Source organism: Sodiomyces alkalinus (assembly GCF_003711515.1).
Source record: "Sodiomyces alkalinus F11 unplaced genomic scaffold SODALscaffold_1, whole genome shotgun sequence".
Lineage (NCBI taxonomy): Eukaryota > Fungi > Ascomycota > Sordariomycetes > Glomerellales > Plectosphaerellaceae > Sodiomyces > Sodiomyces alkalinus.
The window spans coordinates 1,185,709-1,200,980 of record NW_021167079.1 but is presented as its reverse complement, the minus strand read 5'-3'; the positions used below and the strand labels follow the sequence as shown (position 1 = coordinate 1,200,980).

At 48.4% G+C, this 15,272-nt stretch overlaps 3 protein-coding genes across 3 annotated transcripts; 2 read left to right on the top strand and 1 right to left on the bottom strand.

Moving 5' to 3' along the window:
- The first annotated feature begins 5,034 nt into the window (after positions 1 to 5,034).
- On the top strand, positions 5,035 to 6,443 carry SODALDRAFT_6307 (ATS1 protein). The gene has a single exon (XM_028615544.1). It carries the CDS (start codon positions 5,291 to 5,293, stop codon positions 6,389 to 6,391), a length of 1,101 nt encoding a protein of 366 aa, XP_028469871.1. The 5' UTR covers positions 5,035 to 5,290; the 3' UTR covers positions 6,392 to 6,443.
- On the bottom strand, positions 6,444 to 8,462 carry SODALDRAFT_6309 (hypothetical protein). Its single transcript, XM_028615545.1, has 5 exons — positions 8,161 to 8,462; positions 7,907 to 8,044; positions 7,455 to 7,818; positions 6,723 to 7,360; positions 6,444 to 6,648 (listed from the first exon to the last, which is right to left on the bottom strand). Exons 1-5 carry the CDS (start codon positions 8,272 to 8,274, stop codon positions 6,496 to 6,498), a joined length of 1,407 nt encoding a protein of 468 aa, XP_028469870.1. The 5' UTR covers positions 8,275 to 8,462; the 3' UTR covers positions 6,444 to 6,495.
- Positions 8,463 to 13,125: 4,663 nt separating this feature from the next.
- Positions 13,126 to 15,081, top strand: SODALDRAFT_269195 (hypothetical protein; the record flags this gene model as incomplete). The annotated part of the gene is made up of 3 exons (XM_028607644.1): positions 13,126 to 13,655; positions 13,742 to 14,185; positions 14,265 to 15,081. 3 exons carry the CDS (start codon positions 13,126 to 13,128, stop codon positions 15,079 to 15,081), a joined length of 1,791 nt encoding a protein of 596 aa, XP_028469869.1.
- Positions 15,082 to 15,272: the final 191 nt, after the last annotated feature.

The following is a 15,272-nucleotide window of genomic DNA, read 5'->3' as shown; positions in this document are numbered from 1 at the left end:
GAGATAGGAAGAATATATATAAAATATACGGAGAATACCCCATAAGCGCTAGCTTTAGGACTTTATATCGCTATACCGAGATTTAAAAACCTATAGCGTTAGATCTTCTAATACTATAGAGAATTAACTTAACGCGTTTTTGGGGGCTATCGGTACTATAGCTTTAAAGTGGTTAAAGGCGCGTTTTATAGAGATTTTAAGAGAAGATAAGAAAGACTAACCTATTATCGAAGAGATTATAAACGAATATACGGTTTAGTTACGCTGTAGGTATCCCTATAGGCTTAATAAGAAGCCTATAGAGTTATCGTTTTATACGGCGATATTCCTAGGAAAGGATAAAGATAGTAGATAGTAGCCTATTAATTAGGAAGGTCAGCAGTAATAGAGAAAAGAGGATTCTTCGGTAAGGGAATTTATCTGCGATTACGTTAAGATAGGAAGAGCTAAACGCCACTGCTATCCGTGGAGTGGTTACTCGAATATTAATCCGACGCGCCGCTAAAAGGGCTTTATGCCTATAAAGGAGGTAGTGGAACGCTATAACCGCGTTCTTAAGAGCTAGAGTGCTTCTAAGTAAAAAAGGTTTAGGGAGTATATTAAAAAGGATATCGATAAGGCAAAAAATACGGTAAAAGAGACTAAAGCTAAGTTACTAGAGAAAGATTAGTCTAAGGAAGTATCTAATTTCGTTAATAATAGGGAAGAGGATTCTGATAATAGCTTTTACAATATATATTTTGCCTCTAATTTTATAGAAGAAGTAGTAGCTTTGTTATCGGTTTTCTCGCTCCTATAGACTAAATAGGTGGTTAGTAACCACCTCTTTAATTAGTTACTAATCGATTCGGAGTCCTTAAGGTATATAACTAATTAACGCTACCTGCTTAAGGACTTCTAGCCTGCTACCACTATCGTTAGATTTTAGATAGGTAGCGGTACCTCTAATCTAGTAGAGGGGTACGGTACCTTGCGTCTTTAGGTTAAAGATATAAAAGGATATCCTTATACCCTTATACTAAAGAGCGTAGCATTTATGGATAGATATCCTATAACGCTGCTAGCGACGCGTAGGTTATAGAAGGATTAGAATACTATTTTTATAACCGGCAGAGATATCTTAGTAATAGACCGATATACCTGCCTACCGTTAATTAACGTTAACGGCTAATATACCCTTGAACCGATTAAGAGCACGCTGTAATGCTTATAGTAACAGAGCTATTTTAACAGCTTAAGGGAACTAAAGCCTATAAGTGTGGCCGACGCCCGTTTATGGTATAAGAGGCTAGGGCACGTAAACCCTTAAGCCTAGCGTAGCTGGTAAAAGGGTGCGTAGGAGGTATTATAGCTTTAAAAGAAGAAAGAGCGGCACCTTTAGTGGTAGACTACGAGGCTTACGCTATTAGTAAGGTAAAAAGGATAGTATCGCGACGTCTACTTACCTATAGGCTAATAAGGCCTTTTTAGAGGATTAACGTGGATCTGTTTTCTATAGATCCTGCCGCTAACAGCGACGATACTATTACCCTATTCCACGATCCCTGCACGTATAAAAACGTGACCAGAACGATACTAGGGTATAAACATATACTATCCTTAATAGCTAACTTCGAACTCTTCTTATAGAGGTAGTATAGGCTACTTATTAGTGTGATTAGACTCGATGGAGAGAGGGCGCTATAGAAGAAGCTAGATAACTAGTCTTTGGTATCCTGCTAGAAAGATCGGCTCCTTATATAGCCGTATAGAACGCTAATGCCGAACGGTATAGGGATATTATCTTCGCTATCGCGAGGGTATTAGCACATACCTTAGGCTTCTAATAGGATCTATGGCCAGAGATTATTATAGTAGCCACTTACCTATATAATAGGATTCCACGTAGGGATCTAGGCTAGTAAACCCCCGAGGGAGCACTAAACGCGTGGCTATACAAAGAGGGTATTGTTAGCTTTATAGCCGGAACCAATCCCTTAATTACGCACCTAAAGAGGTATAGTTATAAGACGTACACGTTAACTACTAACTATCTGCGAGGGAGGTATAAGAACGAAAAGCTTATACCGAGGGTATATATCGGTTATTTACTCGGCTACGAAGGCACTAATATTTTTCGGATTTAGGTGCTAAAATTAGGGAGGATCTTACGCGTAAGGGACGTCGTGTTCGACGAGTTAGTCCTTTATAAAAATAGGGGAGAGGAGCCTAATATGCCTTTAGAACTATATAAAGAGCTTAATCTACCGTTAGATTAAGGGATTCACGATTCTTTTAGCGTTATAACGGATATTATCGATGTCGGTATACCTATAGTAACGCAGGAGAACTCTATAATAAAGGCTTTATAAGAGAGAAGGAGGCGTTAATAACAGCCTTAATCGTTAAGATCTAAAGAGGTAGCCGGCGGTAGTGGTAAAAGATTAAAAACCACCACTAACGCAAAAACCACTAAAAACGCCTCTAAAAACTAATAGGTTACTAATTAAGAGGTATTACGTGGAACGGCTACCGCGGCAGGAATAGTGCCTACCGTTATACCTACTATTATTCCTACCGTTACTTCTTCCCCTTCAACTGCTATTTTACCCTCCTCTTTAATAACGGCACTAAAAGCACTAATTTTACCCTTTTTAATAACCTCTTCTTCTTTAAGGCCTACTTATACGCCCTTTTCGCTACCTCCTAACGATCCTATAATTAAACGTAGCAATTAAGAGGAATCTAACGATACTAGCGGATCTTCCTCCACCTTAAAAGAGGCTATAGGCGAGGCTACTAACGATGCCGTCGGGATAGGATTATTATCACCTAACTAATCCGTTATTAAAGAGGCCACTGCTACTGCTACTACCGCTGCTCCTTAAATAACTAATCTATAAGCAGTAACCCTATCTTTAGCAGCTAAGTCTAATCCTACTACTACTACTACCATTTAGGCCTAATAACTAACCTATCGTTCGCCTGCTTTAGCTTTAACGTCTACCCCTATAGGGCGGCCTACTCGTAATCTCTAACCTCCTTCTAGATATAACGATTACGTCTCCTACTTTACCTTCGAGAAGCCGAAAAAGCCGCTATTACGCCGCGAGATACCTAAGGAACCATTAAACTGGTCTTAGATACTAAAGAGCCCCTATAAGCTATAATGGCTTAGGGTAGCCGTATAAGAGGTGGATACATTTAAGTTAATAGGCATCTTTAAAGTAGCAGAGCTGCCCTAGGCAACGTGCCTTAGACCTTAAATAGGTCTTTAAGTATAAGGTTAACTCGTCGGGGTACGTTAGTAAGTTTAAGGCGAGGCTATACATGCGAGGCGATTAATAGCCTAAAAACCACCTTAACGCTTACGCTTCCACCCTTGCCGGTAGGACCTTTAGGTCGTTAATAGCTATTACTGTCTATTTTGACCTGGAGACTTATTAGCTTAATGCCGTTAACGCCTTCACTAACGCCACCCTTAACAAAGAGATTTACGTTAAGGATCTACCCGGGTAGCCGCTGCTTTAAGCAGTAAAAGATATATCTAATAGTAACCTCGAGGCTTTTTTAAAGCTATCGCTACCACCCTCGCGCAATATATAACGCCTACGTAGGGCGTTATATAGCGTACGTCGCTCTCCCCTAAACTATAGCACGAATAGCTCTCTTCCGTTTTAGGTAAATACGACCTAAAGTAACTGACTAAAGACGATTACGTCTTTAAAAGTAAGGAACTAATCGTCTTCTTCTATATAGACGATATTATTCTAATCTATAGGAAAGAATATTAATCTACTGCTAATTCCCTTATATAATAGATATAGTAGCACTTTTAAGTAAGGGACCTCGGCCCACTTAAGTGGTTCCTAGGGATTAGAGTGGTTCGAGATCGTTAATAACGTCGGCTTTAGCTTTCGCTCGAGAACTATATCTCTGAAAAGATTAAGGCGTTAGGGATAGATTTCCCCTTTAGTGGGCGTAGGGTTAAAAGCCCTCTTCCTTTTCCTAACGTTTTAGAATTAACTACTACCGACTAATAAGCCTCTGCAGAATTAATCCACCTATATCTACGGAAGGTCGGTTCTATTAATTACGCCGCCTATTAGACCTGGCCTAACATATCTAAGGCCGCTTCGAGGCTTACCGAATTTAATACTAACCTATTAAAATAGTATCACGATACCGTAGATAAGTGTTTAAAGTACCTGGCCTTGACTAAGTCTCTATGCTTTTACTTTAGACCACGTAAAAACCACCTATAATACGCACTTTACTATACTTCTAATATAGCCTTTAGAGATAACCGTGAGACTTGGTATAGCTCCTAAGGCTATACTATACTATTATTCGGGGGTTCTATAGACTAGAAGGTAAATAAGTAAATAAGTGTCGTGATCTCTAGTACTAAAGCCGAGCTTATAGCCCTTTCTGCTACTACTAGGCAGTAATTCGCGATTAGGCGTTTAATTAAGGACCTAACCTTAACCTTTAAAAATAAGCATTTAACGATATACTACGATAATAACTAAACGAGGATCCTTTTAAAGGCTCCAGGCCTTTAGGTTATATCTAGATTAAAGTATCTAGATATCCACGCCCTTTAGATTCGATAGGTCGTTTAATAGAAGAAAGTCCTAATCGCCTAGATCTCGACCTAAGAGATAGTCAGCGATAGGCTAACTAAGGTACTTCCCCCGTAGAAATATAAGACGTTTATATATCTATTAGGAATAAAGGTCCTAAGCCAGGGGGCTTAAGGTAATTTATACGAGGTGCGGTGCTGAGTTTATAATCTGTAGCCTAGATTAACTGTTATTTTAGTGCCGCTTAGATTATTATTTAGGCACCTGTTTTTAACGTTTTAACGTTATTATAGGGTTAATTTAACTACCTGTTTTTACACGTTTTTAACGTTTTTAGGCATAAAAAGAGCGCGCTTTTTAATAAGCCGTTTAATTATTGGATTAATATCTAGGCCTCTATTTTACCCTAGATTTACGGCTTTAATTAAGCAGAATAGTCAGGATTAATCCAGCAGCTCTAAGGGGGGGGTGTCAGATACCACCACACACTTATCGGGGTGTGACTTACGCCATTTATATACTCGGATAGAGTACTTCCGACCGATATATCTATATCGATTTCCCCTCCTTTTACCTTATAGTTAGATATTTCCGCAGAGTATCTTTTACTCTTCTTCAATGCACACACACATCTTTTGCGTACCTTATTTGTGTGCTGACAAGTTCTGAGCCTATTCTTCAACTTATGATTCCAAGCCTAAGAACCTGGGTTTCCCGCTAAAAGAATGTCCGTATTATTTACTCTTGGGTCGAACGGCTCAGGTCAGCTCGGAATATCCCACAAAGAAGATGTTTCGGTCCCCAAACAGGTCATATTCCACCCAGAGTCCCCGGCCTCACCCGTGTCCAAGATAGCAGCCGGTGGAAACCACACCATTATTCTTACCGCAGATGGAAAACTCTACTGGAGCGGTGATCCTAGCTCTGGCGCTTGTGGTCTTACATCATCCGCTTTGACCAATGAACTCGTCTTTCAACCCGTCCAGCTCGCGAAAGAAGACGATGTAGCTACCGGCACGAAAGACGTGGCACTGATCGCGGCCACTTGGGAAGCGACATTCATTGCCAAGCGGGATGGCCAGGGTAAATTCACCGAGCTGTACAGCTTTGGTTCCGGTGGGAAAGGCGAGTTGGGTCATGGGGAGTCGCTTGTTCGCTCGCCTTCCGCCACGCGCTTCAAGGACTTTCCACCCCCAGGAACCGAAGTTGTGGATCTCGCGGCTTGCATGGGACACGTGGTTGCTGTACTAAACAATGGGGATGCATATTCATGGGGCAACGGACGCAAGGGCCAGGCCGGTAGCCCTGAGGGTATCATTTATACGCCCAGGAAGGTCGAGGGAATCGATTTCAAGATCGTGCGAGCCGTGTGCGGCCGGGAATTTACGTGCTTGTTCGGCGAGCCCGAAACGGGTCGCCTGGAAACCCTGGGGTCAGACAAATGGCACGTTCGGTCGTCGGCACCGCCACAAGTTCCAGGGTGGAAGGACGTCGGAGCCGGCTGGAGCAATGTGTACGTCTTGAATCAAAATGGGTCACTCCTGTCCTGGGGCCGGGATGACCACGGACAGCTTTCGCCGCCGAATCTGCCCAAGCTCTCCAGAATTGCTATCGGAAGCGAGCATGTCGTAGCTTTGACCGATGACGGCGACGTATTGTCTTGGGGCTGGGGAGAACACGGCAACTGCGGACCGCAAGCGGAAAACAACAATGTCAAGGGCCGCTGGAATGTCATTGCCTCTTCAAAATTCATTCCGTCCGGTTCTAATATTACAGGCATTGGTGCTGGCTGTGCAACAAGCTGGGTCAACATTACGACTGGTTGAACATCCAGTCGAATCGGATGGGGATATGCTGTCCCATTGGCCATCGAAATTCCCAGCAGAGAACAATAGTGTGGTGGGATCGATGTCACCCTGCTTCTCCCAGTCTATTCACGGAAGAATAGTCCCATACGCTCCACTTCTGAAAGACGCTGCGTCGGCTCCAAGCCAACACTGCTCGCTTGGGTGGCGTCTGCGTTCGCTTCGTTCGTTTCGTCCGCGTCGGACATGGTGCGGTCCATGCGGGACGTAGGCTCGGCCTGCAACCATTTGTGTCAGTGACAGGCAGCTTGAGGGAGAGGTTAGGGAGGGGATGGATGAAGATGAAACCTACAGTTTGGACGCTCTGGTCCCATTCTAACCTAGCGTTCTCCTCTGTTTCCTCGTCATCCTCGTGAACTGGCTCCCACTGGTAGTCATCTACAAACAGGCCCTCCGAGCGCATAGTAGGCGGCGGAGCTGGCCGTTGAGACGGACGGAGATCAAACGCTGACATTCTTCCGACATTCGACCCGGCCGAAAGCATTGGATGCTGGGGCGGAGGCGGTTGTGCACCACCTAGTCTGGACTGTGCATGACCCGAGGCTTGAGGTTGCGGGGCACCCTGGAGCTGTTCTGACGGCGCAGCACTCTGTCTCCTAGACGCGGCTTCGAGCTGTTGCTGCCGTGGCCCCTTTGTGCTATTGACGCTTTTCCCCCTCTTGGTTTTATGGGGAGGGTTGGCGGTGCGCTCACCGACGGTCATCAGGAGAAACTCGCAAGACACGGCGTCGCCTGGGTAGGTCAGCTGCAACGGACGGGCTGGACCAGAGTAGCGGGCCATCACATTGGTACCGGAAATACCGGCGTGCTGGATAATGGCCCGGAAGTCGCGCACGTTGATGACGATGTGGAGGCTGTCTTCGATTTTGAGGTCCTCGAATTCGTCAACCTCGATGGCTATAGATGTACGTAGCGGCTTCTTGAGAACCTCTGACAAAAAATGGTTAGCACACCTCTCTCTAGTTTCTAAGCTTCACCTGCAGCCATACGCAAAGCAACGTGGGGAATGGGACTCAGCACACACCGTCTCCATTGACCGTCTTTTCGGTGAAACAGGTGAATTTGACATGCTCTCCATCCGAGTTGACGTCCAAAAGCTCCACGCCGGGTCCGAAATGATCCATCAGCTGCCGCAGCGTCCTCGATGGGATGGTCCAGTGATTTACTGCCTCCTCACGATTGAACTTGGCGTGAACGGGCACCACAACCTCAAAAGGGAGACGATGCGTGGAGGCGATACCGTTCCGGAAGACGAGCTTGGCGATGAAGCGGCTTTGGACGCCCGGTCCATCCTCGATGGCGACCTCACAGCGGTCAATGAGAGTCTCCTTCTCACGGTCACGCTGCGGATCTCCGCCCACTCGGCTGCGGAAGATGGAAATAAGAGCCTATATCCCCATTCTTAGTAAGAAAGGGCAAGGAGCATGGCTGGTATTCGTGAGACGGTTGGAGGAAGGATATTAGAGGGTGACTCACTCGGATGTAGAGGGTACAATAGAATTTTTCATGGTTCTGAGAGCTGCCTTCAAAGTGATAACGCGAGCAGAAGCGCGTGGCAGAGAACGAAAAACAAGCATATGCAGATTTGGATGAATTAAGAGCAGTGAGGATGAGCTACGCATTGCCGCAAAGAGAGAGCAGAGCCATTAGCGCAAGACCGTTCTATTGCTTTTGTTCGAAGGTTTGCTAAGGATGTCGGACTCGATGACGAGGACGAGAATGGAACAAACCTTGTCCTTCTGAGCTTCGAGAGAAACGTCGTCGCTGAACTTATTAAGGCAGATGAGGGCATCGCGAAGGGCGACGACGGCGTCCTCACTGAGAGTCAAGTTCAGGACGGCCATTGCGGCTGAGGCTTAGCCGACGAGAATAATTTCGTCCTTACATGAATGGATAGGCGGAGGAGCGAACAGCATCGTTTTGAAGTTCGCGAATCTGGTCGAACTTGTCTCGAAGTAAATTAGGAACTTTCGTGCGCCCCGTTCTTCGAATGAGTCTCCGTGAGACGCCGGTACCATTCGGGAGGGTGTGTTCGGACTTCGTACTTCCCGTTTTGGGGCATGTACGCACGATGCACTCAACGGACACCCCTCAACTCTTACGATGACTAATACAGTTTCCAGCGTCCCACACATACGTGTCGCTTACCTAAGTACCGTCGAGTAAAAACAACGACGAGGAATAATTGCCTCTGACGTTGACTCGGTGGTCATGCCATACATAGCAGTGATAGCACTGGATGCAAGCCATGAAGGGCCTTAACTGAGACTGTATTAGGGTTTTTATCTGACTGACCATGATGCACACCACTCCCTTCGTCGCGCAGCTCCAAATCCGAAGCTACAAGACCATATAATCCAACCGACACCTGCCCCTAAGTTTGGTGAGTCTGCTATATTATGCGAGTCGGAGACGGCAAATAATTCGACTCAGCCCAAGAACTCGGCAAACCAGCAAATTTTACAACCAACAGAAGAAACCATAAAGCACCTTGATGCCCATGAATTAACAGCAGGCCGCAAATTCTGCTCTTTACCCGTCGCCTTGCCGCCTGGAACTAGTTGCACCGACCCGATCCGACCCTTGATGAATGAATTGTAGTCCCAGATTGCACGACCAGGAGGTTCTTCTCCACCTCGTAGCACCGCTGGGTATGTTTGATGAAAAGTTCAATGTCTTGGGGCGTGATTGCGATGGGCCCATTGATATGTAGCTCCTCAATGAGGGGAAAGTGAGATGCCCACTTCCAGAACCCAACGTTCAGCGGCAGACTGGAGCATGTAATCCTCATTCTTCTCAAAAGGTTGACAGACTGGCCAGACGCACCGTATGGTTTGGGTCTGCACCAGGAAAAGGCCTTGTCAGAAAGATGAAAGTTACCGTCGTCTATGTATAGATTCTGCAGCTTCCTAAGATCTTGAATAGAGGATGTGAGCTGTCTCGGTGCTTCCATCCTGAGCTCTTTTATACGACCTCGAGGAGCAGGTACCAGTGACGGGTCAACAGTTATTTGAAGAGACTCCAAGTCCTTGAGGTTCGCAAGAGCGCAGTACGCCCTGTTTTTCGCGAAACGAAGCTTGAGGCCGAGCTCACGAAGCTGGGTGTATGGCAAGGGCTTGCTGAACACTTCGGCGAGCAGATTAGTCCAGGTCCAGGTTCCGAGCGAACTGGGTCTTCCGCCTTCCAGAGAGGTCCATTTGATGCTGCGAAGTTTCGTGCACTTCCGGAGCCAGAGCGCCATCGGCTCGGTGCTTGCTGCGGGAACCGTCCCCCCCCCGACGTTGCCCCAACAATGGTCGGGGAACGCGATATCGAGCTCTTGGAGCGAATCACACGCCTCCGTGTACATAGCCAGGTGCACATAGGCAGAGTTTGGCATTCGGACGAGGCGCAGAGACTCGAGCTTGTGTCGCCGGAGCGACTTCAAGATTGGTTCGCCGTCAATACTTCTCAGCCCGCCCTCTGGAGGAGTGTGGCCGAGAATGGGGCCGAGAACGTCATGCTTGTCGTTGATAAATTTAAGATGGAAGCGCTTCAGAGTGTTCGGACGGAGCTCACTAACGAAGCCGCCGATTCGGCAACCGGGGCCAGGGTGTCGAAGATGGGGAGAATATTCTGACGAGTAGGCCCCAATGGGTAGGGTTATGTACACCGTATGAAGCTTGGGGCACCCGTGGCGGGCCAGACGGCCCAGATAATCAGTGGCATGGAGTGATGAAATCGTAAGCTCCTCAAGGCCCTCGAAAACGACAGGCAGAGGGATGAGGAGGTTGCAGGACGAGGTCGACAGATGACGCACGACAGGGAAATGCTTGACGTGATGCTGAATGAAGATGCTAATGAACACGGATACCATGGACGGTTCATGATCCAAGCGCAAGTCTCTCGCGTTCGGCGGTATGTTGACTGGCTGGATCGTCCGGAAGAACTCATCGACATCAGCTACCTGGAGAGTGAAGGCATCTGCCATGTCTTCAACGGATATGTAGCGGGCATATAGGCTGTACGGGTATATGGTGGTTCCATTGACGGATCGTAGGATAGACAACGCCCGCTTCGCTCGGCGCAAATCGGTCCAGGTCAGCTCCATGGTCAAGTCTCTGAAAAACGTTGGTCATGGCCTGTTAGTGCCCGCGTGATTTTCGGAAAGAATAAGTGGCCAGAACAGGTCGGCAAGGGCTGGAAGGCGACAAGGAGAAATATACGTCAAGTGATGCTTACCTATACAAGAGGCGAATCGCGAAGATGCCGATGCTGTGTCTGAGACGCGCACACGCGGCTAAGCCGTCGGTGTCATTCTGGTGGTAAAGGACCATAAAGACATCGGCCCAGATATCGGGAACTTCGAGGCTGGCAACGGTGAAAGGAGTTTCGGCTTTATCTGCGATGGGGACTGATTCAGGCGACACTTTCAAACGCGGCGTGACGGATGTCGCAGACGCGTCAGTGTGAGTCCTCTTGCGGCGCTTAGGCCGCACAGAACGAAGGGTCGTATCAAGCTGCAACTTCTCCATGTCTGACTCGTCCATAGAAGGCTCGCCATGGCTTGGTTGACCCTTTCGCCTCTCCCCTCGCGGGCGGGTGGAAAGAGATTGGTAGCTTGACGCCATCCGGGTCACGGTTGGCGATTGAGGAGAGACTGGAAAAGAAGTTCTTTCTTTTCTCTGATGAGATGATCTCCTAGATGAATAAGAGACGTAGCAACTCTTTTCTAAGCCAGATGCCTAGAAAAAATATCAGCATCATCTCCAGGCAGAAGAAGTATGTGTGGCACGGTGGATGTACCACGGCGTTGGGTTGTAGGCTGCGGGTTTGTGGGAAAGTAAAGTGCGGGCGCACCGAGATGTGGGATAATTTCCATGATAAATACCTAGCCGAAGACCTCAAAAGGGCGTCGTTCCCCGGCCCATGGAGAAAGTTGGCGAATTTACCGTGCCTGCCTTACTTCCCTGAGTAAGGTATCTACCCTGACTGGTAGCTTCCTAGGTACGTACGTCCCTGGTTGGTATGTCCAAGATATGCATCGCAGGTAAGGTAGGTAGCCGTAGGCAAGTACGTAAGACCTCCTGCCGTAGTCAAAGCCCGAAGCGCGGGAAATATATACTCACAGATAGCCACTCCGTACCTTAGGTGGCGTATTCAAAGCACTACTACTCATCGTTAGCCCAAATCTACGCCGACGTGTACGCACATAACGAGAATCACTACACCCAACGTCACAAACAGCCCTAGCTTGTTGGCAGACTTGATAGAGTGAACGTTGAAAAGCTGGGAAAGAGCACATCCCAGAGTACAGGACTTCTGCGCATAAGGTGATATAGGATTACCACGCGGCGGTGCCCTGCTCTGTTGAGAAGCCGTGGAAGATTCGGGATCCCAATCAAAGCTGGAGATTCCGAAGGGAAAGTGCGCAATACTGCCAACACACCTACTCCGTAAGGTAACGTGGTTGGCTGCCTACTATGTAGGCATCTTGTTGTGCCCCGAGAATAGACATAGGCCATCCAGCCCCAAGATGAAAGTTTGTAGCTCAGGGAGTTGATCGTTTGATGACCCAGACTGGCTTTGCTTCGTCGACTTGAGAAAGTGGTGATCCAAACGTCGTTTCATGTACAACGCTAGCAAGAAGAAGTAGCACGCTGCCGTGCTGGAGAATCCAAAAGGTTTTAGAAAAAAGACAAAGAGACGACACGCCACAGTGTCAAAGGGGTATGAGTAGACTTGACGGTATATTATGTTCAATTTATATGTCGTGGCCATCTATGCCTTTGGCTGATGTGCCGTCTCGTATGTACTCTAGATTTAGACAGCCAGATAAAGGGGCTTGGGAACTTGGTTTCTGTACAAACAGCTGTCAATATTCAACTCTGCAAGTTTCTGGCAGGCGAGCTCCCCTCCCATGAAAGAAGAAGGAGAGCAAGTGCCCCTTGGGAATAAGTAGAAAGGGAAACGGCCGTATCTTGTTAAAGACAATTAGCATATGTGTCAAGTACTTCCCTGTGGCTGACGTTAATTAAACACCCGAGGTCGTCCAGGATTGTATCATATGCCATAGATACGCCAAACCACCCCCGATACGAAGGTCCATGCTATCCAGCTTGTCACTGTGGTGCGACAAGATCTCCTGGATTGTCCAGCATCTCAGGAATAGTGAGCGCCTAGTGGGCAGAGGTTGAATGGCGCAAACACCAATCCAACGAACCGGCTTCGCATGTATACTCTTCGTCCTGTTTTACACTATGAGTGGCAGTTCTTGAATGCGCTGTATAATAAGGGGTACTGACCTACGGATTAAACCACCCAGTGACGAAAGATGTAGGGGTCTGGATGGTGGGGAAAACTAGAAAAAAGGAAGGGGGAAATGAACACGGAATCGAACTCGTAATTTACCTAATGCACATTGATTTTAGTCAGCAGAGCAATTGATGGTTCTCCGCGGGCACGGTGCAATTTCCGGGGTATTCCGCGGAGACTAAGGTAGCTCTCACGGCTTCGTTTATCATATCATCTACATTTGTCGTTGCATGGCCGGCAACGCTCATTTTAGATGTATCGGGAGAGCCTAAATCTCTGGTTCTCCTTTGGGTGACATGGTCGAACAACGCCCGTATCGGTCGCATTCCCGGCCGGCTTGCATCGCCTGTAGGCGAAGGAAGTCCCGTTGCGTGGTTGAGGCACGATCTTCGTCCTGCCTGATGTGCCAGGCTCATGGAAGTGACTGCGCTTTCCCTCCCAGCCCAGAATCCAATCAAAGAAACAAAGGAGCCTCCAGGAGGGGGAAGGCTATAGTAGCTCGGTCCGCCCGGCAATCATCTGTGACGGCCGCCCCGTCAAACCGAACAAACGAATTGTCCCTTGGGAATAACCCCCTGAGCTCGACCAGCCAGCCTCCCTCTACCGTCTTAACCGAGGCCCCGCAAATTCATGACATGGCAATCTCTCTCGATCAGGAAGAAGATGACGACAGCCCTCATATTGTCGGCCCAGCTCTCACTAGCGACAACCATGTTCTTGCTGATTATCTTTCCACGGTATCCGGCGCTCGCGGCGGAACAAGGGGCCTGCCTATCATCCGGCCCATGATGGGTGGTGATTCCGAACCCGTCATGTTCACCAAGGTCATGAGGCGTCCCCTTGGCATGGCTATGAACCCCTCTCCCCCTTCCCTGCAGTTACAGGCCATCGAGAAGCTCGTCGAGCCGTGGACTGATCAGGTGGTCGACATGTGAGTGTGGATAGAGCGGGTTTTGTTCCCCTCGTGTATCACCTCGCTCGGGGTGTAAATTGGCTGATGGGCGAATGCTCTTCCAGGTACATGGGCAAGACGAACATCTGTTTCCCTCTGTTGGACGAAGCCTCCTTCCGAGATCAGTACCTCAATGCCCGGGGTCGCATTTCCCCCGCCCTTCTCTCGTGTCTTTACGCCCATTCCCTGTCATACTGGCAGTATGATGCTCATCTCTCCTCCCAACGATGCCCCGATGGACGGTTCGTGTGGAACCTGGCGTGCCAAATCCTTTACTCGGAGCTTCAATACTCGCCCGGTATGGCAACCATCGCCGCCATGCTGCTCAACGCGGGAGGTCGGCCTTCTACCTCCATGATCGGCAATGGCGTGCTGTTGGGTGCGGCGGTTTCCATTTCTTACTCCCTCGGCTTGAACCGCAACCCGCTCTCCTGGCATATCCCTCAGTCGGAGAAGTACTTGAGAATGAAGATTTGGTGGTGTCTTTTGATTCATGATCGTTGGTACGTGTTATTGCGCTCGCTGGCTTTTCGAATCCCGTCGCATGCCAGTTGTTCACTGACCCGTCCGTACGTTCGTCAGGCTTAGCTTAGCTTACGGCACGCCGCCTCGGTTGAGGCGAGAACACTATGACGTCCCATCTCCGACACATGAGTACCTGTCAACATCCAAGGAGAGTCAGGGCGCAGAAGCGGTCTTCATTTCCGTAGTCGGACTATCGGAGGTGTTGGAAGGTTTTCTAGACTATGTTTACCTACTCCCAGGGGGGTCGGCGTGCTCCTCGGTGAGCGAATTGGAACTCAGCCTCGACAGGTGGATTGATTCCTTAGCAGGAGACGTCCGAAAAATCATCATCCGAGGTACTCACCTTGGCGTCCATGGAGCCTCCAACCTGCGACTCGCCTATCTTTCGATCAGACTTCTACTACGGCGTATTGAACTGAACAACCACAAGCAGTCGACAGACTCGGATCCGGAGAAGCTGAGTTGTCGTTACGTGCAAGTCCGAAGGACGGCCGAAGATATTGTGCTTCTCGTCCAGGAGCTAGACGCCCGTCAGCTTGGAGATTTCTGGCTCCCGATGTCTGCTTTTACATTCTCCCACACGGCGACTCTCTTGATACGCTGTGCTCTGGAAACGGAGGAGATGCCAGCTGCACTGGCCAAGAGTCCCTCACTGCTATTAGCGAGCGAGCTCCTTAAGGCCTTGCGTTCGCATCAACGACAGCATGGCTGGGATCTTGGCGACATTTGTCTTGCGCAGCACTCTGATGTCGTTGACAAGTTGTTAACGCCTGATCCGTCCGAGGACCCTCTAGCCAATCCCTTCCCGGAATTGCAGTGCGACTTCATGCCAGACTTTCCCTTTATGGACGACTTCTTTTTGGGCCCCAACCCTGATTGATCATCTGTTTTCCTGGGGCGTAGTATGCGGGCGATTGGGTCACCCTGACTGCTGCGAAACGGTTTGCGCATTCGATTGTCTCGCCGTGAAGACGAGACGTCGCAGGCCGTTCAGAAATCCCCCTTGCGCTGGTGCAGAGGCCCGGCTCAGGCCCAGAACAACGATTTTCCAGAGAATTTCTCGACTTGTCC

Excerpts from the sequence above, each read along its gene's own strand:
- SODALDRAFT_6307 (XM_028615544.1), top strand. The coding sequence starts at position 5,291 with ATGTCCGTATTATTTACTCTTGGGTCGAACGGCTCAGGTCAGCTCGGA.
- SODALDRAFT_6309 (XM_028615545.1), bottom strand. The coding sequence starts at position 8,274 with ATGGCCGTCCTGAACTTGACTCTCAGTGAGGACGCCGTCGTCGCCCTT. Across the intron at positions 8,045-8,160 it reads TCGAAGCTCAGAAGGACAAG|CTCATCCTCACTGCTCTTAA; the intron begins GTTTGTTCCATT and ends GGCAATGCGTAG. Across the intron at positions 7,819-7,906 it reads ATTGTACCCTCTACATCCGA|GCTCTTATTTCCATCTTCCG; the intron begins GTGAGTCACCCT and ends ATGGGGATATAG.